At 43.0% G+C, this 22,859-nt stretch overlaps 2 protein-coding genes across 4 annotated transcripts; both read left to right on the top strand.

Annotated features, from left to right (window-relative positions):
* Positions 1 to 239: 239 nt before the first annotated feature.
* LOC113146001 (PHD finger protein 20-like) lies at positions 240 to 9,927 on the top strand. Of its 2 annotated transcripts, none has more exons than XM_026333186.1 (18): positions 240 to 281; positions 1,335 to 1,414; positions 1,579 to 1,750; positions 2,033 to 2,117; positions 2,287 to 2,360; positions 2,478 to 2,703; positions 2,828 to 2,911; positions 3,285 to 3,344; positions 3,587 to 3,773; positions 3,849 to 3,958; positions 4,054 to 4,173; positions 4,354 to 4,440; positions 4,915 to 5,057; positions 5,179 to 5,278; positions 5,581 to 5,776; positions 5,856 to 6,045; positions 6,484 to 6,754; positions 7,236 to 9,927. In XM_026333186.1, the coding sequence occupies exons 2-18, from the start codon at positions 1,335 to 1,337 to the stop codon at positions 7,370 to 7,372; spliced, it is 2,322 nt and encodes a 773-aa protein (XP_026188971.1). In that variant the 5' UTR covers positions 240 to 281; the 3' UTR covers positions 7,373 to 9,927. The 2 variants fall into 2 exon arrangements, with proteins under 2 accessions (XP_026188971.1, XP_026188972.1); XM_026333187.1 differs by lacking the exon at positions 240 to 281 and adding an exon at positions 291 to 345.
* Positions 9,928 to 11,277: 1,350 nt separating this feature from the next.
* LOC113145108 (protein NDRG3-like) lies at positions 11,278 to 22,704 on the top strand. 2 transcript variants are annotated; one of them, XM_026331489.1, is made up of 15 exons: positions 11,278 to 11,430; positions 13,637 to 13,734; positions 13,896 to 13,928; positions 16,089 to 16,194; positions 16,278 to 16,398; positions 16,647 to 16,709; positions 16,902 to 16,962; positions 17,171 to 17,257; positions 17,398 to 17,454; positions 17,546 to 17,649; positions 17,789 to 17,906; positions 18,019 to 18,066; positions 18,313 to 18,348; positions 18,649 to 18,700; positions 20,723 to 22,704. In XM_026331489.1, exons 2-15 carry the CDS (start codon positions 13,675 to 13,677, stop codon positions 20,890 to 20,892), a joined length of 1,116 nt encoding a protein of 371 aa, XP_026187274.1. In that variant the 5' UTR covers positions 11,278 to 11,430; positions 13,637 to 13,674; the 3' UTR covers positions 20,893 to 22,704. The 2 variants fall into 2 exon arrangements, with proteins under 2 accessions (XP_026187274.1, XP_026187273.1); XM_026331488.1 differs by having other exon boundaries at positions 13,634 to 13,734.
* Positions 22,705 to 22,859: the final 155 nt, after the last annotated feature.

Raw genomic sequence — 22,859 nt, 5'->3', positions numbered from 1 at the left:
CAAACATAAGTATGTGCATTATTCTACATCATATTATTATGTTGAGTATAAACCCTGTTATTACTGATTTCACAGTTTTATGTCTGTTTCATTGATGTGATATATATATATATATCTATATACGTGTAAGTATTTAAACGTGTTTGTTGACAAACAAACACGTGCATATGAACTGTAATTGTATTTACAGATAAGCACTTAACCAGCTCTAGTTCTGCCTCGGCGCATGCGCTCTTCAGCTTTCACAGAATGAGGAATGCGGTGCAGAAGTAGCGCGAGAGGTAAACAAGCTTGTTGAGTCTTATTTTCGCATTTTACCTGTCTCAGTATGTCTGAGCAACGCAGGTGGGTTCATGCATCTCTCCCTGTACATGACAGTTCACTGGCCGACATTAACTTTTATCTGTTTGCAGCTGTCACTGTTACACCGAGCTGGTTAACCTCAGCGGAGGCTAACAGTTAGCTCTGTTAGCTTATCTATTAACAGTCAATAGAGAGGACATATAAGTCTGTTTAACACTTGGTTGTGTAGTGTGCGCCACGCGTTTGTTTCACGGACGTGTCACCGTAAAGATCAGTTTGCGTTTCATTGTACATAACAGCTCGCTGTACTTTAGCTAACACAGGTATCGTTAGCACGTTAGCCTCTGTCAAATATCTCAGCAGCTCCCTAGGGCGGGACTCCTGTTTGACTGACAGCAGAGGTGCCCAATGAGAAGTCTGAATAGGTGTCCTCGGCGGGTTGTGGGCCAATCGGCTTTTTCGGCAGAGGAGGCTAACCCAGCAAACACAGAAATGTCAAAGGCAGAGTTTCGTGGATTAAAGATTGATTGATTTTGCTTGATATTTGACCTATTAAAGCCAACGTCGAATCTTTCACAACTCTATATGGGAACTCATAAACTCATTTTTGGTGGAAGTATGTGAATAAATTAAACTCTTAAGTTTGTCGTTTGCACCCGTTATGTATCGCCGAGACGTTAGCGTCGTAACGTTATGTTGTCATCACGTCACGTACAGTAGACGTAACCCTGACCCTCACTAAAATAAGTTTTATCGTGTTTTTTTCATGTTTTTATTATATTTTAATGTTGTCAAAGGATAAAAACATGTAGCTCTGTACCACTCAGACAATATTAAAAAGTTTAATCTTCAGGGTATTCCTCAGCATTGAAGCTCCATGATGAAACTTGGATAAAAACACCTAAACAAGCAGAAAAGTTAATTTTCCCACACTGTCAAATTCAGGCACAGTCATATCAGACATGCGACCTTTAGAACTGCAGTGTTTCCATTGATTTTACTGGACCAGATTTTTGTCTGTGTTCCTGCAGATGAAGACTGCTCCAGACAGGTCAGGAATCACTTTCGAGGTTGGAGCGCAACTGGAGGCCCGAGACCGCCACAAGAACTGGTCTGGACGACAAAACACTCAAAAGAATACAAAAAATAATTTTTCAGATGTATCTCTAGTGGTCATGATGTTAATGAAATTTATGTCCTAACATTAAAAATTTAAACCAATTTTAATTTTTTTTTTTCAAAATCTTGCCCTGCATTATGTTGTTTTCCTGTCAGGTACGCAGCTACAATTGAAAAAATCGACTACGACAAAGAACGAGTTCTGATCCACTACCGCCAGTGGAGTCGCCGACACGATGAATGGTTTCATTGGAACTCGCCGTACCTGCGGCCGCTGGAGCGAGTCAGTCTAAGGAGGCGGGGTCTGCACCCAATGCGCTCACAACCGGTACAACATACTCACTGCATGTGTTGTTTCATACATCCTGGTCAGTGGGGGACAGACAACAGGGTTTAAAAATTTGAAAATCCAATCCCCCACATTTCAGGCCTTAAAATGTCTGAAATATCAGTTTGACAGCTCTTAAAACTGATTGACATGTTCAGGTGAAACAGATTATATTAAGTTGCATGTGTAAGTTTTCACAAAAATATCATTTCCACAGCTCTTTACTGCTCTTCTCTGTTTTCCTTGTCGAACACATTTCTTCTTTCTGTCTGTCTGCGTCAGATGTTTGTTTCCGGTACCAAGGTTCTGGCCTGTTGGACAGACTGTCGTTTCTACCCGGCCAAAATTCTCCGGGTCAACAAAGACGGTGAGGCTCAGTTTAACCCCTGCTCTCATGTTGCTGTACATTAGTGTTTGTCAGTCAGAGCACAGCAAGATACGTTGTTAGACTGGTCATTAGTGGAACAGGCCTTACTGAGCTGGAGGAAATGTTCAAGAAACTTGATCAAGTGTGTGTGTGTGTCTGCGTGTGTCAGATTCCTACACAGTGCGCTTCTATGATGGCGTGGTTCGGACTGTGAAGCCCACCAAGGTCAAACCCTTTCAGAAAGTAAGAAAAGAAACACTACACACCACCACATCAGCTTCAGCAGTTGCAGCTTCTTTCATTATAATTTCTATTTTTATATGTGTGTGTGTGTGTGTGTGTGTGTGTGTGTGTAACCAGAAGTCCAGATCTGAGAAAAGTGCTGTGGGCAGCGAAGGATGGGAGGAAGGGGAGAGTGAGGAGGAGGATGGTGTAGAAAGACAGCAAGAGGAGAAGAAGGAAGAGGAAGTGCAGGAGAAAGTGGCATCAGATGAGAAGGAGGGAGCTGTGGAGGGGGAGGAGGAGAGGAAGAGGAAGGCAGAAGCTCCATCCTCACAGACACCAGCGAAGAAGAAAGCAGACACTAGTGGGTTACATGTTCATCATCATTTTCAGAATCAGTGTAATCAGAAACTGGATTACTGGAAAATGGATTTATAAGCAGAGGGCCAGTAAGTAGGATCACTGCTTATTCGGTTCTTGTCTTCCAGGTGGAAGCAGTGGAGCTCAGAATGATTATGTCACCGCTGAGTCCACCCAGCCAGCTCCTCCTAGCCCCGCCCACATCGACAGAAGTAAACACCAGTGTATTTTAGAGACTGCTGATTACTGGCCTGAATACAGGACAGCTCTGATGATAACGTTGTGTTCAGAGTGAAGAGCATGATTCACATCATGAGACTATTGAAAACAAATAGAATCTTTTTCCTTGGTAAAATATCTGATTTTTGATTTTACATGTATTTTCTTAGTGAGACACTGATTTGGTGCTAAATGACAAATAAATCATCATAAATTCAGAACAACAAAATAAAACTTGTCTTATATTCAGGCCAATATAATATTAGCAGCGTTTCCGGTTAGTGTATAACTTTAACTTTAGCCTCTTTCTTTCTCTTTCATGTCTTTATCCTTCTCTCTCTCTCTCTCTCTCTCTCTCTCTCTCAGACGTCCTGTTGGAGCGTCAGGCCCACCTGCCCACCACACACAAATTCAGCCGAGAACCATGTAAGTGAATGAACTACACACTGTACAAAGCTTAATGCATCACAACAACGCAAACATAGAGAAACAGATATGGATTTTCGTGCTGCATTATTGTGTAAATAATAACGAGTGTAAAACAGTTTGAACCAACCAACACAAAAACTACACCACTAATTTTGCCAGCTGTGCACGGCTAACTTTTCAGCTGCTACAGACTCATCACACACCATTTCAGAAAGTCACTCTTTCCAGTTTTCTCTCAGTGTACAGGGTGATAAAGAACCAGCCTCCTCCCATCCTTTCCATCGAGCTGGATCACAACCCCTTCAAGTGTCCTGCGGCAGGTTGCACCAAATCATTCAGGAAGGCGAGTCTGCTGCACTACCACATCAAGTACTACCACTCGGACCAGCAGCTGGACGAGCACAGCGGCGAGCTGGAAGGACAGAGGTAGGCTTGCGTCTCAAATTCCAGAGCAGGACCAGGAGGGAGGTTGTGTTTAACACCTGACTGCGGTTGTTGTAGGAGGAAGCGATCGTCTTCTGAAGGAGGCAACTTCATGTCAGACAGGAAGAACGAGAACCAGAACAGCGCCGGTCACCGTGATGACAGAGAGCACAGCACTGTGGGAACAGGTAGGTCTGCACCTGCACAAACACACAGGAGACTGAACTGAGCTCATCAGACAGCAGTGTGTTGCTGACTACCTCACCTACCTGTCCACACATAGAGGGGAAGAAGGACGGAGGGAGAGAGAAAACGGGGGGCCAAGACAGGAAAGAGAGGAGGAACTTTCTGAGAGTCAAACTGAAGAAGAAGAAAAAGAAGAAGAAGAAGAAAAGTCAGTCAGGTGAGTCGGTGCACAGTTGTTACAGCCACACCCTTCAGCCAGCCGGGCTGGATAAAAAAATTTTTAAATCCATGTTCTGATTAATCACCAATCATATTTGAATAACAAGCTCAGCTGATGCATCACTGTGTGAGCAGTAGTTTCAGTGTCAGTACTGACTGCACTGTTTGTTCTCATCAGGGATCTGCAGTAGCGACGATGAGAACTCAGACAGACCCCCAGTCACTCTGCAGCTGCCGACCGGACACCACAGTGCACACACACAAGGTGGGACCTCACATGACGCACAACACAGAAACTCTGAACATGTCGCTCTTATGTTAGAATACAGGAATGCAGGGTTTTTTCATAAAGTCTGTTTTATTGACCTTTGCAGCCCAGTTGTCCGGTGTTAAGTATATGTGATATATTTTAAAGAAGGCTGTGTGCTGAGCCATGAGTTTGTCTGCTATAATGTGACAAAGAGCAATTTCATTAGTTTCATTAGTTTCCCCTCCAGTTAAATTAACAATAAATACAACTTTTGGTAGTTTTAGTCTGCTGCTCCCACGTATCATTACAATCATGGTTCTCCAGGCTCCATTCTTTTCTCTTTTCTGTTTGACCCACACACAGACTGAAGTTTTCATTTTCTGCTGTGGTACCTGTGATTTATTGACCCAGTTAATGTTCACTATTGGTACATGTGATGAATGTAAAGAACAGCTGGTTTCTGACCTCAGCGCCTCTCCACTTTTTCAGTCGATGACGGCAGCGATTGGTCAACACTAACGGCCGAGAGCGGCGAGGACACGTCCAGTTGGCCTGTTGCTATGGAGACAGAGGAGTGTGAGGTGGTGAGGTGTGTGTGCGAGGTGGACGAGGAGAACGACTTCATGATCCAGGTAAAACACACCACACTCAACTGTACGCAAGAAGTTTTACAGATACAACTGCAGCTCGTCATTTCTCGTTACAATTATCTGGAGATTTTAATCCTTCCTGTTTGTGTGTGTGTGTGTGTAGTGTGAGTCGTGTCTATGCTGGCAGCATGGCACCTGCATGGGTTTATATGAAGACAACGTCCCACACAACTACATCTGCTACTATTGCAGACACACTGCAGGTAATGCTCAGCTTTCTCTTCTTCTGTCACATCCACTAATGCATTCTGCGCTGTGGTCGTCCTAAAGAAATCAGATGCTTTTTATATAGAGATCAGAGTAGAAGACTGCTGCTCTGGATGGGCAGCGTAAAAGGGCTAAAGAAAAATTTATCTAAACTTTTAGTTTAGAAAAGCTGATTTGTTCTACTTAACCTCTACATATTATGTTGATAAGTACAAACTGTTGCTTTTGAACTGAATGGAAAAAAAAAAAACTCCGTGTGTATTCCTTTCTCCTGATTAATTTTAAAACTCATGCTCAGGTTGGAGGCGGGCCCAGCGCTTCCTGTCAGAGCCTGATTTGCTGATATCCGGTCACATGTTTGGCCTGTCATGTGTGAAAGAGAACTACTCAGAGATCAACGCCTCCAAGATCTCTCACACCAGCCATCTGCTTGCGCACACACACGGCCTGAGTCAGGTCATGAGTGGGCTGCAGCTGAAAATCAGCCTGTTACAGTAAGTACGGTTACGGCAGGTATGTCTGCGTACGTCCAAAAGAGACGTCCATTCAGTCCGTTTGTCCGTCTGCCCACAGCTCTCCACCGCATCCCGACCTGCAGCTGTGGAGGTTGCCGTGGAGACAAGAAGACGGGCCAAAACTGACATCCAGCCCAAGAGGAGAGTCTGCCGTGTGCTATGTCAGCAGCGAGCACTGCTACCAGAAGCCCGGGGCATCATGGGAAAAAGAGGAGAAGGAAAGGCAGACAGCTGTAGTGAAGCAGGAGGTAAAAACTCATGTGATCTTTTTTAAATCAGTTTTTCACCTCACATTTGCATAACACATGGAAACAGACATGCATACACACACATACAGTAGGTTTTGAAGTCCAAGCACACTTGTTTACTTGAATACAGATAATATACTGTCAGGTACTGTTGAAGTCTGTAGTTATGGAGGAAAAAGAACAAGCTTGGTTGCCAGAGACAGACGTTTAGTAGAAGCATGTCCCCAGCACCAGACCAGCTCCTGCTGTTGCTATGAGACCACTAAAAACCAGTTTGAGGCTCTGAGTTTATTCTGGTAGATGTGGGACTATTTTTACCTCCATGTGCTCTGAGAGTGTGAGCACAGAGCTTCACCGAGGAAACTGTTAACATGAACACACAGCCTGTACACAACCTGTCTTCACTAACACTGGAAATCTGCTTGTGTGTCTTTGCAGGACATGAAGCCTGAAGACGTCATCAAACAAGAGCCCGACACCACAAAAGACGACAGCAGAAACACAGTGACACACTCAGACACACACGGCGACAAAGGCTTGAAAATGGAAGAGCACACACACACAGGCAGCGAGGAACATGCTCAGACACACACACCTGAGCCACGCCCAGCATCTGTGGCCGAGTGTCAGCTGAACCTGTTGGAGCACGTCGAGTCTCTTCACCAGCAGATCAGCACTAGGATGGACCTGATAGAGCGAGAGCTGGATGGTAACGCACACACACACACACACACACACACACACACACACACACCTTTGATTTAGTTTTAGCCTGAAAACCAGCAACTGCACCTGAGTCCCCACAAACAAACGGTCACCAACAACATATTGCTAATGTGCTAATGGCTAGCTAACATTATAGGCTTGTTTCATCTACCTGAGGATGTTTCTGGTCAATGTGTGTGTGTTGGCTGGACCTTAATAAATGGGAGACACATTAGAGCTTGTGTTCCTAGTTTGAAGTCATCAAACTGGAAACTGCCATGAGAAGGGAGGATCTTCTCACTTTGGCTTCCTGTTCATTTATTATGCTTCAATCCATCATCTCATCTGTTTATGTGGGAAGTCAGATTTAAAAATCTGCACTATACTTAATTGCTGCTCAGTGTGATTGGTGAAAATGGATGTAGTTCGTTGTAAAATGCGTTTCCTGACACTCTGGCCATGTGTGTTTTTACTCTCTATCTCAGTGTTAGAGTCCTGGTTGGACCACTCGGGCGAGCTCGAGCCTCCCGACCCTTTGTCCCGCCTCCCACAGCTGAAACAGAGAATCAGGCGGCTGCTATGTGACCTGTGCACCGTGAGGCGCCTGTCAGTCTGCCGCTGATACTTTCCGCTCCTCAGTCTCAGCCGGCTGACCTTTGACCCTGCCAGTCACTGCTGCTTATTTAAAGCGAACAGACAGATGTACTGAGCGGTAGAGTTAACACGATTTGTGGAGAACGAGCCACAGATCACAGCTGAGTCTGGGGAGAGGTTGAGAGAAACTGCGCCCCCCGGTGGACAGTAGGGAACTGCACAAAGGGGATGATTTCAATTATTAAGTGTTCCTGCAGGAGGACTCCACGCTGTTTATGGTGGCGACAGGTTTGGATGTTGATTCATTTGTTCAGATCTGGTTTTTGATCAGTTGCTGTGTGCTTGGGTCAACACCACACAGTGGCATCAGACAAAAACTGAGTTTAGACTGATTCTTATACGTTCTCATTTGTAAGCTGACGAAGTTCCTGCTGTGCAACTCCTTCAAAACATCAATGCTTCCAAACACAAGGGATTTTTGAACACACCAGGATTTAGTGAAAATTCCACAGTGACAGTTCATTAATTTGATCCAAGCAGAGATTTTGTGATGGTACTAAAACTCTACAATTCATATTTAACTAAAAACTGAAGGGGGTTAAGGGCTGGTCAGAGCAGCCAAATTCTTTTGTCTGTCTCCTTGAAATATTTGGTGACCATTTATGTTCCAGTTCTATTCTCTGTACTAGTCCATTTATCCTCCTGTAGCATTTTCTTTCAGGGATTCACATTATTTCACCTTTTAAAGAGTAAAAAAAGATCATATGTGCATTAACTCTAAATGGATTTTGTAGCAGCTGCTGTAACAGGCACTGCCCTGTCCAGCAGGAGGCGTCCATCCAAGTTTTAGCTGAAGATAAGATTCCACCTTTCTGATAAAAGACTATAATTCTTTCAGTTAGACACAGTCAGTTTGCTGCCTGAATCCAGATGATGGCAGATGACAGCATTTACGACGCAGTTGCACAAACACAAGATAAAACACGAGCTTAAAGCAGATTCCTGTTTGGTAGAAGAACAAGCTTCGGGTTTGATTCTGCAGTTATCTTGAAACTATATCAGTTTCCATTTTGGTTTTGTCTGAAAGTCAGTTTCAGATGACCAGACAGCAGAGTGTGGAGAAAATGTAAACACATGTAAAATATGTATCAACTAAAAGACATTACAGCGATCAGCTTTTTCCTCTTGAGTAGCACCTGTTTCAAGGTAATACGTACGTAGTTTTCAGGTTTCAGCTGAATTCTTCGACTTTTTTAGATTCTAGACTTTTCACAAATACAAACTTTTTTTTTCTACAAAGTCTTTGACTTTACAAAGACAAATGTAACAGGTATGTAAGAAAATAATGTAAAAAAAAAAAAAAAAAAAGGCTTCCTTCCTGGCTTCCTATTAAGACACACAGCTTCTTCAGCAAACAGCTGGATCCTAAAATGCTGTTGTACCGTTTCACTTCAGTGATTAACACATTTAAACCAAAAGATCATTCGTCACACATGGGCTGCGTCAGTTTGACGGTGTAACAGTCTAATCTGCAGTTTTCAGTAAAGTTAACCAAACCAACCTGTTAACCAACCTGTTGTGACACAGAAACTATTTTAAAGTGTAAATATGTCTAAAGGAATGTTTTATACACTTGTATGAGAAGCTAACTGTATAAAGCTGCAGATTTATTTTGATAGACGCATTGGTAATGATTCTCAACTGGTGTATCAGGGGAAACTAGAGATTTGTAGGAAGAAGTCCAAATATTACCAGAAAAAAAAGAGCAATAATTGTTTCTCATATTACAACAATTACAACTCAGAATCTAACTCGGATTATTCCAAATTTTCTCTTGTAATATCTTAAAATGACTTTTTCCTCAAAATATTTTGACTTTTTTCTCTGCACATTATTTGCTAACTATGTGGCCCTTATCGTTTCAATTCCTGTTTTCATCTGTTTCATCAGTTTCAATATTTCCAGCCTGCAGCCCAGTTTAGTTTGTGTGATTACATGTTGACGCACATCAAGTTTTCACACTTTTTGTTTTCCTGCTCTGTTTAACTTGGATTAAAATACTAAAATCCCAGTTCCTGTGGGACACACATGTGTCTCATTCAGGACATCTTGTGTAAAACCTGTTTTCAGGACTTTTTAGAAATTTTGATGTCACATGAGTCTAGATTCCCCCTCAGAAAAGGTTGTTCCACTACCAACCAAACTCTGTATAAATTTTAGAGTTTTATAAAAAGAATTATCAATATTTTGTATTTTATTTATTATTTTTGTTGTGTTCATACCTTCTTTAATTTTCCCCCATGTCCTATAGCCAGGTTCAACATATTATACCGAATACAAAATTCCATTCATTTGATTGAATGCATTTATTTTCTCCTAAATGCAAAGATACAACTTATTACAGTTTTCCTGCAACCACTAAATATATGTGTAACTGTAGAATGTCTGGAAATACTAAATTTATAGTATGATCACAGTGCAGCCATGTTTTCTTTGGTTTTAAAATTTTAAATATTTAATTAATTTCAGTTCTTGTTTTGATCTGATATGTTTGTTAAATAAACCCTTCATCTGCAAGTTAAAGAGTCATCGTTAGATTCTGCATGCATGTAGTTTATGGATTACTCCACAGAGTAGTCTGGTTCTGACAGGGCTCCATATGATCCTGGACATACTTTAACGATTCTAGAAAAATCTGAACTGAAATAACTTCTTTACTCCAGATGATCACTTGCTTTTATTTCTGGAAGTCTTGAAGATGGTTTTTGTTCTGAAATTGAAAATAAAACATATTCAGAAAAGCAGAGTACAATCCATTGGTGCTTTAAGCAGAAATTCATCCGAATTTTTGTGTAATTTACAAAATCCTATAGTCCAATTGCTAGGCCACATCTAGTCAGACAGATGGTCACACTGTGTTCACAGGACACTCCCCGTGTCCTGTGTGGGTGTGTGTGTGTGTTTCAGTAGTTCCTACGCACACACAGAGTACGGTCCATTGAGCAAATAACTAAATATGGATTTTCTTTCAGCCTTGACAGTGTCGGCCAGTCACTGTCTTTTATGTTTTGTTTTATTAGGTAAACAAATTTAAACAAAGTTTGTAAAAAGCCAGTTTGGAGCTGCTGAGCTGTGCGCAGAGAATGACATGAAACTGTAAACTGAGCCAGACTTTCCACTATGGTAAGGTCTATGGTAACAACATAAAGGAGACATCTCTTTATTGCAGTCAAATGCACAAAGTAAAGATTTTAATCATCTAAACCAGTTTGAGAAAGATAAAAACCAATATGAGCCCTATGAGATGTTTTAGCGTTTAATATCAACATTTATTCATCTATATTTCTTTTGTTGTTTTTCTCCAAATTCAGTTAAATTGTGCTTTATTTAAATTCGAGGGTGCCCAGCCCTGGTTCCCACGGGCCGCTGTCCTGCTTGTTTTCCAACTATCCCTGCCCTACCCTCTGCTGATTGGTGTGTTCAGTCCAGATGAGGGTGGAAGTGAGGGAAGACAAAGTGAAAGCTTCTGATTGGCTGAACACACTCGGTCCAGGTAATCAGCAGTGGGTAGGGCAGGGATAGTTGGAAAACAAGCAGGACAGTGGCCCCCAAGGACCAGGATTGGACACCCCTGATTTAAACGTATTCCCCATATTCCTCTACGCCATTGTCCTGCTGGTTTTCCAACTATCCCTGACAGCACACAGGATGCAGGTGATCAGCAGGATAGAGATAGGTGGACTGTGACCCTGAAGGACCAAACGTTGGTCACCCTGCTCTAGATGAAAGATCCTCTCTGGTGTGAAGTGAATTTCCATTTAATCCTTTGCATACCGCCACGATCTAATGTGTAAGCATCTATGCACTAACACCTGTGATTTCAGTGTTTGACCATGTGACCGCGTATTTACGTCGGTGTAGCCACGCCCCTCGCCGTCCGCGTGCAGCGGAGTTTAGTCAGTGACGACTCTCTCGACCAACGTTCTCGTTCCAACGGTCGTCGGTTACTAACCAGCTAACTAGTTAAATAGTTAGCTGTTGGACAAAAGGCATAACCCGCCTAGCTGCTGGAGCTAACTGCTAAAGGTGAGTTGCTAACTAACTAGTGACATCAGTTCGGTTCAGTAACGTTAACTAGTTAGCTGCTTCAACTCCTACTAACCTTGTTAACGCTACTTAGCCAGCTAGCGGTCAGGTGACGTGTTTTAGGCTAATTAATTAAACGTGCGCGTGCTAACGGTAAATAGCGTTAACGAGCTGGTTAAGCATCGTGTGAGACTGTCCTCTGCGGCCATGGCGCGTTTGGTCCCCGCTGTGTGTGTGTTTGCGAGGACCAGTTAGGAGTTTTAACGTTATTCTCGAGGGGTGAGGACACAGTCAGGGAACCAAAGGCTGTTTACGGTCTGGGGTGGACTATCTGTGGAGCTTAGATTGGTTGGGGTTAGGTTAGTGAGGTTAGTTAGGGCATGCATTATGTCGGTGAGTGTCCTCACAGAGACATGAGTCCAGACATGGGGCTGAGTGTCACTAAGGTCTGTGTGTTGCTAACTGTTAACATTCTGCATTAGCTAGCATCCCGTTTAACCGTAACATCAGCTCATCTGCAGATACCGAGGTCTTTGTTGTTTGTTTGTGCGTGCGTGTGAGTGTGTGTGTATGTGTGTGGGCGTATAGCATCGGTACACTCGGTTCGACATGGGAAGCTCAGATTTGAGCAGGGCTCCCCCTAGCTTTCCCTATCGATTATTGTCCGATAATCGTTTCATCATCTGTCTGTAATAAGCCAGAGAACCAGGTCAGCTACTCTCCAGCCAAACAGCCTCCAACCACCCTGATTTTATCATTCGTCTCTATGCAAGCTGCAGTGTTCAGGTGCAAAGCTTAACCTGTGTCCAGTTTGTGTTTTGTACAAGGTGAGAACTGCATCACGTTATTGACAAACAACTGTAGTTCACAGGGTTGTATTGCATGAATCCCTCAGGTGCAGTAGTGCACACCGGCCTTACAAAAAGAAAGTTGAAAAGCAAATTGCATAATGCAAAAGCCAAAATCAGTTTTTTCACAAAAATAACAGGGAAAAAAAGGTCAGGTCTGAACAGTTGTACTGTTATAGTGGGAACAAAACACCACGCACTTATTTTTATTAACGTGCTTATTGTGTTCTTTAATAACGGCTTGATTGTTTAGAATATGAAACATTTGAAAAGGGAATCATGGCATTAAGAATTTCTCAGACACCACTGTGACCAAAAGATTTTTTATAATGGTCTTATACGACGAAAAGTAGCAGATCGTCACGCTTGAGAAGCAAAAATCAAATAACGTTTGGCATCTTTGCTTGATACTTGAAAAAGCTTTTTTATTTGGAAACAAGTGTTAACATCCGGAGAGCAAGAGCTCATCAGATGTGCTGGGCTGTAATTCTCGGGTTTTAGCCTATATTTATCAGCAGCAGAATGAGCAGTGATCAGCTGCTGTCTGCAGTCAACCATGGATCTACAGACAGTTTTCACTTGATTACTGTGATACTGAAGAAAAGCAGGTTCTGCAGCCTCTTTTTCCTCTGATTTCTAGGTGGATTCATGGAGGATTATTCTGAGAGGGCATCAGAAACATATTGCAGTAATAGTCAAATATGGTTTGTCACAGTTGGACTTGGATTTAAGCATTTTTAACTAAGAGTACACCTTTTGGTCTGTGTGTGGGAGCTTTGATTCATATGAGTTACTGTCACTTGTCTGTTTGGGTCAAAGCCAGATAGCCCACAGGAAACTCGACATCCATCCAAACTGTTCTTCTGAAACACTGTTACCCAACCCGTGTGCCCACACACACACACAGAAAAAACTGATGGCCTTCTGCCAATGAGAGATCACTGGCTGTTTCCATCAGATTCACACTGTTGGATAACATGGTTCGACAGACCACATTGCAGAGAATATTCAGATCTCATCACTTTAATTCTGTTTATTCACACTTCATTCTGTTGTACAATTAAGTGGATGAAATTGCACCATTTGCCCATGAAGTTACTGTCAGTAACCCAAAATAATGAAATGAAAACATGTTTTTAAAGCTTGTGACTGCATTTTGCTTATGCTTTATGGCTGTAACCGTGCCTTTAAATAAATGGACCACACTATCATTAGCTGCAACCTGTAAGATGATGTACAGTAAACATGTAAACCATATCATAACACACACGCTGTCCTGTGATAATTTAACAGCTTAAATGACTGATGCAGGCTGGCTGTGTTCTGTGTGTGTTTTCTTTCATGTGTCTGTCTAGAAGGCGGGTCTTATAAAGTCGACTGGCAGTAAAGCGACCCGATGATGGAAGAGCTTCATGACGTCCAGCTGACGGAGATCAAACCTCTCCTGACAGGGCAGGTGAGGGTGGGAAATAATGCGCTTTTCACTCAGAAAGTCATACTGACCTGTAGCTGACCAGCTGCAGAATAGGTTAAGATAACAAAACCAAAGCAGACCTTGACACTGATTAACATTATCTGTGATAATTAAATGACTAAAGAATTTGTGTGTCTCTTCAGAATGGGAGAAATCTCCAGGACTTTGACTGTCAGGTATGTTCAGCACTGACACCTTCAGTCTTTTCATCATAATTCCAATTTTTATGGACATTATTTGGTATTTCAAACGTGTGTGAATTAGAGCAGCTTGATGCAGCGTTGGAGGAAAGGAATAGTCTTCTGACTTTGGGAAAACAGGAATCGGACAGTTGAGTTAGTTCAGCACAGCAAGTATAGTCAGATATTGATGAGTTGAACTGATTAACGTCAGTCCAGCAGGTCAGGTTGCATCAATGAGTTATTTTAAATTAGAGCACAGCGTCACAGCTCTGCCTCTGAATCACACATCCCCATCTGGCAGTGAGCTGGGACACTGAGTCCAGGTCTGGCACGCCTGCATCCATACGACACTTCTTTGAATAAAGAATCTGCAAATACACATTTGGACAGTGCTACATTTACAAAACACTTTGCGTGGTGTGTGTCTTTTAGTGTCCACTGTCCTGCAACACAATACAAAGGAGAGGAAGTAAATTCCTGATGCCACTGAAATAAATCATGATGGGTTTTGTAGTTGGCACCTCAGAGAGATGGTTGGTAAATTCTTCAGTGTTACCAAACAACAGTTGTTGCTTTTTCACAGTTATGGAACATTTCCCATCTTTCCCAGCCTGGTTTCTGACCTGCTCAATCATGTGTTTGACACTGCAAATCAGACTCCTGCAGTTATTTTTTTTTTTTATTCATCTATTTATGTATATATTTTTGCTTATGCACTTTCAGCACAAGAGGAGAGGTTACACTTTATCCAGAATACACTTTTAACAGGACCAAAGATTAAACCACACCGCTCCGATCCTCCTGAACCTCCCCCATTTTCTTTCTTCTTCTTGTACACACAATAATTAACAAGTCTGCTGAGGTAACATTGCCTAAACGATGGAACTCTTTGCCTGCTGAGCTTACGCTCACTTCAACACTCTTTATTTTTAAAGTCAATTTGAAAAAAGTCCTCGGAAGGCCACAGACTTTAGCGTGATTTCCATCTGTATCTCCTAGTAATGGAGACTAATTTCAGTAAATTACCACCTGACAGTCAGAACTGTGAGAGATAAGCTTTCATTAAAAGCACCATGACCGATGTAATTAAATAAGTGTTTTTATAGATTTTTGTAGCTGGTTGTGAAGTTTGGTTTTCCTGTGGGATGGAACAAGTGGAGGAGGAACAGGAAATATGGAAGGAAAGCAGCAGAGGAAAGACTGAAGCCCTAAATAAAATGGAGCTGGACAAAGGGCACCAAGTTACTGGCTGTTCAGGCCTTAAGATGATCAGCTGTCGGCCAATGACTGCAGCGATTATTCCTGTTGATCCAATCACACCACCCACACTTTGCACTCAGCAGAGGTCTAAAGGACACCATAGCTGACCTGTGTCTCTTCTGTTTTGACATCTTTCTGTTGCTTTTCTCTCTTTCTTGCTTGCTCCATTACTTTGTGGATCCTTCTGTCCTTTTCTTTGTCTCTGAAACTCTTCATTGGCTGTGTCCGGATGTCTGTCTCTCTGGATTTGCACCAGATCTCCTGTTCTTTAGGAGTTGGGGTGGTGAGTTAGCCAGTTCATTGGCCTGCTCTCCTGAGTTGTGCTTTGCCAGCTGCTAGCTTACAGGAGTTATCCGTTTACCTGGTTAGCTACATAACTGGTTCACCTTGTTTACCCTCAGCAGCTCATGAAGCCTGCACTTTATTGAAAACATCACATCAGGGTGGAAAAGCTATGCATGGAAGAAAGAAATGTCATTTCTCCATCATGTTTTCTTTCTTTGACCTTTCATGGGAGCTTTTTCAACTTCTGTCTTCCTGTTCTGTGATGGTTTGAAGGCACCAACTGGGGAATTATCTATGCCAGATGTTTATCTCCAGCCACCAGTATCTGACAGCGCCTATAGATAGAAATTGCCACATTTTGTGTGTTCACATTTGACCAGAAAAGTGCATTGTGTTCTTATTGTGCACATTCCTTAGACACTAAAGCTTCTGCTTGCTGGCTGGTTTTCCAGTTAGCAGCTGCTAACTGATGTTTTACTCTGTACTCCTGTTAGAATGGAGGCTGGCCTGTGAGTGTTACTTTACAGCATGGCAGAAGGTTAATTACTCCCCTGTGAGCTTGTGATATAGTGTTTGTTGTCCATGCTAACATGATGTCTGTTTGTTCAGGAGCATGATGTGGAGACAGCCCACGGTGTGCTGCACGTTACCATGAGGGGAGTTGCTAAGGGCAACCGACCCACAATCCTCACCTACCATGACATCGGACTCAACCGTGAGTAAACCTACACTCATTGTACAGTTTGGACAGAAACATACAAGAAACAAAGACTAAACACGTGGCGTGTGTGTGTGTAGATAAGTCTTGTTTTAACAGCCTCTTTAACTACGAGGACATGCAGGAGATCACACAGCATTTCTCAGTTCTGCATGTGGATGCTCCAGGACAACAGGAGAACGCTCCCATATTCCCCACTGGGTAACTCACTAACAACACAGCACCACACCCTCACCAACCTCTGCTGGGATAAACACACATTTTCCACTGGGACACACAACAGAGTTTTCCCCAGGTGCTCACTTGATTTGCTGGTGTACGAGACAGTCACCAGTAAATATCAGCTGTGTTGTAATTTTTGGCTTCTGTTTTCCTCATTTCTCTTGTGAGACTGATTTCGTATGTGGCAGAGTTCTGCAGACTTACAGTCAGTGTTTGTGTACGTGCAGGTACCAGTACCCCACCGTGGATGAGCTGGCTGAGATGCTGCCCTCTGTCCTCACACAGCTGCAGTAAGTCTGCTGTCTCGTCTAAGTGCATGATGGATGTTGTAGTAGGAACTTCAGATACTTGGTTAATTCTTAGTTTATACAGCATTACTGCATAAGTTTTTACTAATTAGGTCTATGTGCATATTATAGGTATTGTGTGGATATGAGTGTGCATACAGGTATTAGAATATTTTATGTATTTATTCTCATTAGGGTGAAGAGCGTGATTGGTATTGGGGTTGGAGCCGGCGCCTTCATCCTCACCAAACTGGCTGTGAGTTCATCACTTCACCTGATCGATTGCTAATCAGAGTTCAGCCAGTGACCGCAGGGTTGTTGGTCTGAATCCTGGAGCAACTGAGAAACAATCCATCAATCCACAGCTCACTGTGATGATGATAATGATAATGGTGACAATGAGGATGACGATAATGATACAAATTGTAATGGTGACGGTGATGGCACTAGCTTTTGTGTTTCAGCTGAATGAACCTGGTTTGGTGGAAGGTTTAGTTCTGATCAACATTGACCCCTGTGCCAAGGGCTGGGTGGACTGGGCTGCCTCCAAGGTAAAGCACACACACACACACACGTAATGGAGAAATCAGTACACTGACAATATCCTGAGATGAACTCATGCTAACATTCCAGTTGAAAATCACAGTAAATGCAATATCTAATTAAACTGAGATGTTTCTGTTTCCTGTAGCTGAGTGGATGGACAAGCAACCTGGTCGACATCATCATGGGACACCACTTCAGCACTGTGAGGATGAACACACAGACACTGACACTGGCTTATAAGGATCAACTCTGACACTTAGTAAAGCTCTGCTGAACTCTAACTGTGTTTATAGGACGAGCTAACAGAGAACAAGGAGATCATCCAGACATACAGGCGGCACATCTCTCAGGATATACCGCAGGATAACCTGGCCATGTTCTACAACAGCTACGACAGGTAGGACACTGCACACTGGACATTTTGGGCACTATGGATTTTGTTTTTTACCTATTGGGAACAAATTTCTGTTTCAGCTGCTGTTATTATTCCTATTTATTCTTATTCTTGTCTCTGTGTGTGTTTGTGTGTCTGTTAGTCGCGCTGAGCTGCAGATGGAGCGGCCAGTTCCTGGTCTGAATGAAAACACGGTAGTCACTCTCAGGTGTCCTGCTCTGCTGGTGGTTGGAGACACGTCTCCTGCTGTTGATGCTGTGGTGAGTGTCTGCACTGTGTAGTAATCCAGGAAATGAATGTGATGTCTTCTGAAGTGATGAAACATGTCTCTGTGTGTGCGTGCGTGCGTGCGCGTGCTGCTTTGCCCTGCAGGTGGAGTGCAACTCCCGACTGAACCCCACCAAGACAACCCTGCTGAAGGTACCAGTCTGTCTGCCTGTCTGTCCTTTTGCTGGTGTCTCCTCACACTTGTCTCTTCTCATCTGTCTGTCTGTGTTGAGGGTCTGTACTTCCTGACTGAGAGTGCAGCTGTTGTTTTGATGCACCTGTTAGTGAGTCTGGGGCTGATGTTGTTTACCATGTGTAATATGATTCAATTATAAGCTGAAAACAGTTTAAAACACTTCTTTCTTTCTCACCACCTGTTATCATTTGTCTGTCCACTAGATGGCAGACTGTGGAGGACTTCCTCAGGTGGTACAGGTGGGTCTGATCCACTTATTGTCTCATGCTGTGGATTAGAAATCATAAGTTTGTTATTTTTAGATCCATACAGACATGGCCCCTGTGTGCTGTGACAGATTTACTGTTCCTCTGTTCACATATGATGTTCACGTGATCCCAGATGATTGCATGGGCAACGCTTTCTGTACTACCTGTTCTGAAGGTTCACACTAGAATAACTGGAAAAGCAAAAAGCCAGTCAGATGTAGTATTGTAGTATTTGTCACATGAGCAGTTCTATACATCTGCCAAACTGAAGTGGTATTTTTCTTTCCTTAGCCTGGAAAACTAGCAGAGGCCTTCAAGTACTTTGTCCAGGGGATGGGCTACAGTAAGTATCATGTTTCTGGAGCTTTTACGCACACACATCCCTTTTCCCCACACAGGAGCAGATACTATGGTTTGATGAAGATACTACAATTTGATTCCTTTTTATTAAGTAAAACCTTTAACCAGTACTAGATCAGATTATTATGTTATTTGGATCGGGCATGTTTACAACTTCCTGTTTGTCTTTGTCTTTCTCGTGTTTCTACCCTGATGTCTGAACGATCCTGTTACGTCCCAACTACCCTGATATTTCAGTTTGTGGTAGTAACAGTCACACTGTAGAAAGTATTTTTGCTTTTAGTTTAGTCTTAGTGAAAACTAAACACTGTTCTCAGGTTTTGGTGTGTGTCTCCAGCAGCTTCTCACTGACTGGAAGTAGCAGGTTCCAGTGGTTGAATGAAGCTGTTGGTTTTCCTCAACACACAAATGACTGTTTAAATGTGTGTGTGTGTTGTACAAGCTGTTGCTTATTTGTCAACCTGCCCGCCTTCCTCTCTGTTCTTCTTTCTCTCTCTGTTTCCATCAGTCCCTAATGTTGTCTTAAACCACCTGAGCAGCCAATCAGGTATCAGGATTTCAACCAGGGTTTTAAAGCCCTCCTCACCCCCCTCCATGTCCGTCGTTATTTTTCTGCTGTGGTCATTAGTCCTCTCCATATCTGCGTGTGTCTGCATGCTGTTGATCAGCCAATTTTCCCTCTGCAGTGAAAGTGACAAGCAGGCTGCGCTGCATGTCAACCATGGCTGTAATATGACAGCTGGATATGGTGCCACTATAAAAAACCAAAATCCTCCTAGGCCAAAAAACGTTTTTTCTCATTCGACCTCAGAGGTAAAGGCATAAAACCGCTCCTCTGCCTGAACACTGAGTCAGTTCCCACTTTGTATTTTTAAACTTTGAGAGAGACCGCAGGGACAGCACAGTAAACACTAATGAGCATGTGCAGCGGAGTCCACAATGCCAAATTTAAAACCGGTTTATTTGATATGTGCCAGGTGATTAACTTTGAGTGGGAAGAATGGGAACCATCTTGTGATTCAGTATCCAGCTCTTATGGTACATCCGTGCTACCACACTTCTGCACCGTTCACACTAGAAATACAGGCTGCTCGAGTCTACTGGATGGAAAAACAGTACTGGTGACAAACTGGTGAAGATAAAACACCACATCTGTTTCCATCCAAATAAAATAGCCTTTTCCACTGCAGCAGCAGCTGAAGACTTTGATCCAAGACTTGTCAGTCTTTAGATTCTGGTTTTTCCTTTAAACCAGAACTTGTTGAGGCAGATGACATTAAATGGAATAAACCGTTTTTAAACTTGGCTCAAAGTATTAATCCCTGGTTATTCTTTCAGTTAAGTCAAAACCATTAGAGCCCGACCAATATATCGTTTTGCCGATTTTATCGGCCGATATGAGCCTATTGCAGACATATCGGTATCTGCAAATATGCCGCCGAAATTTTCCCCTGCCTGTTGAACCAGGTTATCACTTCCCTATGAGTTAATATGTCATGTCTCTGAGCAATATGTCAAGTTCATAAAAATACATCAGATGCTGACATACAGTCCCAGGAACCGGGACGGGTGCTGACATGCAGTCCCATGAACTGGGACTGGTGCTGACCAGCAGTCCCATGAACCGGAACGGGTGCTGACATAGTTCTGGGAACAGGTGCAGTCCAGTGGAAACAGATAGAATGTGCAGCTCGTTTTAAGTTGCAGCTCATTCTTGTAAAGCTTCCAATATGGTGGCAGTCCAGGTCAATGAGTTTCCTGGGCTCATTGGTTCAGAGTTTGATGCCTTTGATTCACCTTTTGCAGCACTGTCTGTTTTTAAGTCTTCAAAGACTTAAAAATGGCTCTGCAGATTTTTTTTTCTCGACACACAACAAAGGCTCTGATGTGTGATGATGTCTCCCTCACCAGAATCATCCTTATCAGATCTGAATTCATCTGCTCAGTCCCCGTGTCACACTGTTCTGCCACTAACCACACACTTACGTGTCTGTGTCACCCCCAGTGCCCACAGTTGGTATGACCCGGCTGGTTCGCTCCAGGACTCACTCGGCCTCCAGTGTCGGATCCACAGATGGCGTCCGGAGCCGCAGTACTGCCAACACGCTGCCAGAGGGCGCTAACTCTACCAGGCCTGAAAACTCAGAGCCACACACCATCGAAATGACTGCGTAGGGCTCCTCGTCAGACACCTGACCGTTCAACAGACGCGGCCCAGCAATCCTGCTGTTTTACTTCTGTTCTTCCCATATAGCTAAAAAAGTTCACACCCAACGTGATGTAAAGTAGAGACGGGTGTTGTTAGAAGTCCCTCTCTTAATCCGGCCCACTGGGTTCAGGAAGTTTAGAATTGACCAGGTCTGTGGCAGCCATGTTGGCTCTGTTACCCAGTGCTCTTTGGATGCTGATGTTGGTGTGTACTGTGACGCCCTACTCCCTATGCTGATTCTGTAGATTTGACCGTACTTGGAGTTCAGCTGCTTCTTGTTATATACACGGTCATGTTGTGTTTCTCAGTGGACTGTTCTTCCTGCAGTTCTGATCCCTCTCTTTCTCCTTTTTCTTCTTATGTTGTTATGATTGGGGTTCATGCTGGTGCTGTTGGCTGATGAGCTAATGTGGAGTTTCTGAAATGATGTACAATTTTCCTGCTGGTACAATTAGTATTTCACCAAATGTGTATGTATTTGGCCCTAAACTAGTTTCTGGAAACTATCGAGAACCAAATAACTCACAGTACTAGTTTTTATTATGGAGCAGATTAAATATTTTTTCAGCTTTCTGGGAAATAGCTTCACAGCAGTGATGGTTCATTAAACGTTTTTGTTTTTCAGAAAAACTCCAATTTAGTTCTGTGATTTAGTAACTTCAATACAAAAGCACAAACTTGTAGAAATTTCTTCAGATGTGCCTACTTTAGTAAAACTTCCTTTTTTATGAATAAGGGAGAAAAAAAAAGGTTGGTCATCTGAGACCTGCTTTATGGTTCAAACAGGACGCTAAAGTTCATTGTGTTAGAAACAGCTCCACTGTTACACTGCAGTTATTCTGCAGGACAGCCATTAGTGTCTGAGGCAAGTTTTGGTTTCAATCGTTTTTAGGCTCATTGTTTTTTCATGCCCTGACTGCTTCATTTGTTTCTCTATTGCTGATTTTCTTTCCTCAGTCGAGCTCTGCTCCCTGTGCATGGGACCTGTGACAGCATGCTCATTGTGGAGTGTTGGCATGCAAACTGTGCAGTGGTGTCTGTCAGTGGTAGCTGAGGTGTTCAGCTGTAAACTAGTCTCTCCACTCTGAAGAACAACCTCCACCGATAGACAAAACAGAAAGTTGTGTTGGTTTTTGTTCCCCTGGACTGAAAGTTGTCACCTGGTGTCACAGCAACATCGCTGTCCTGTGAAAACTGCATATCTGCTCAGTGTCAGCTTCGCATCAGCTAAAACGATATGTGGGAAGGAAGAGAAGCAGTTTTCACTGGACAGTGACATGTTGATGACTGTTGCACAGACAGAAGTCAATGAGCTATGCACTGACCGTGCGGCTCGACCTGTTGATGGAGACGCTGAACTCTTCTCCAACAGTAAATGGTGCAGCTGCAGCTCTGTGCTGTGTTGGTTGGTTGTGATGCTGCTGCCCCCTGCTGGGGAACTCCAACAGCTTCCAGAGCAGGTCAGTCCTGGTCTTTGTATTCAGCTTCATATTGGCTCTTAGAGGTTCAGAGGCTCTGAAAGTTTGTTTCCTGATGACATTATGGGAACATGACTGGATCACTGGGGTCGACCCACAAACCGTCGCTCCCGAAATTTACTACATGTATTCTGTAAATACTCACTGTACTTTAGCTGTTGTTCTAATTATTTGTTACACTGGACCTTTGGAGATTTGTACTGAAGCATTAGTGACTGTGGGTTTGCACTTTCTGGATGTTGCTCCGTGACTTTTTCTGTAAACCAGGTTTGTAATGAAATAAAAGTTGTTATCCAAAAAGACGGCTTGATGTGAACATCCCCTTCCCTGGAGGAAACACTTTCACTGCCATGCAGAAATACTTGTTCCTGGATTCAGAGTCTGATGTGAAACCGAAGTAACAATATTGGATCTTAATACTGTGTAAGAAGCAACATTTACTGGTTGAGGTGCCA

Source organism: Mastacembelus armatus, chromosome 7 (genome assembly GCF_900324485.2).
Source record: "Mastacembelus armatus chromosome 7, fMasArm1.2, whole genome shotgun sequence".
Classification (NCBI taxonomy): Eukaryota; Metazoa; Chordata; class Actinopteri; order Synbranchiformes; family Mastacembelidae; genus Mastacembelus; species Mastacembelus armatus.
Note: the sequence above shows the minus strand (reverse complement) of the source record. Positions and strands in the feature narration are given on the sequence as shown.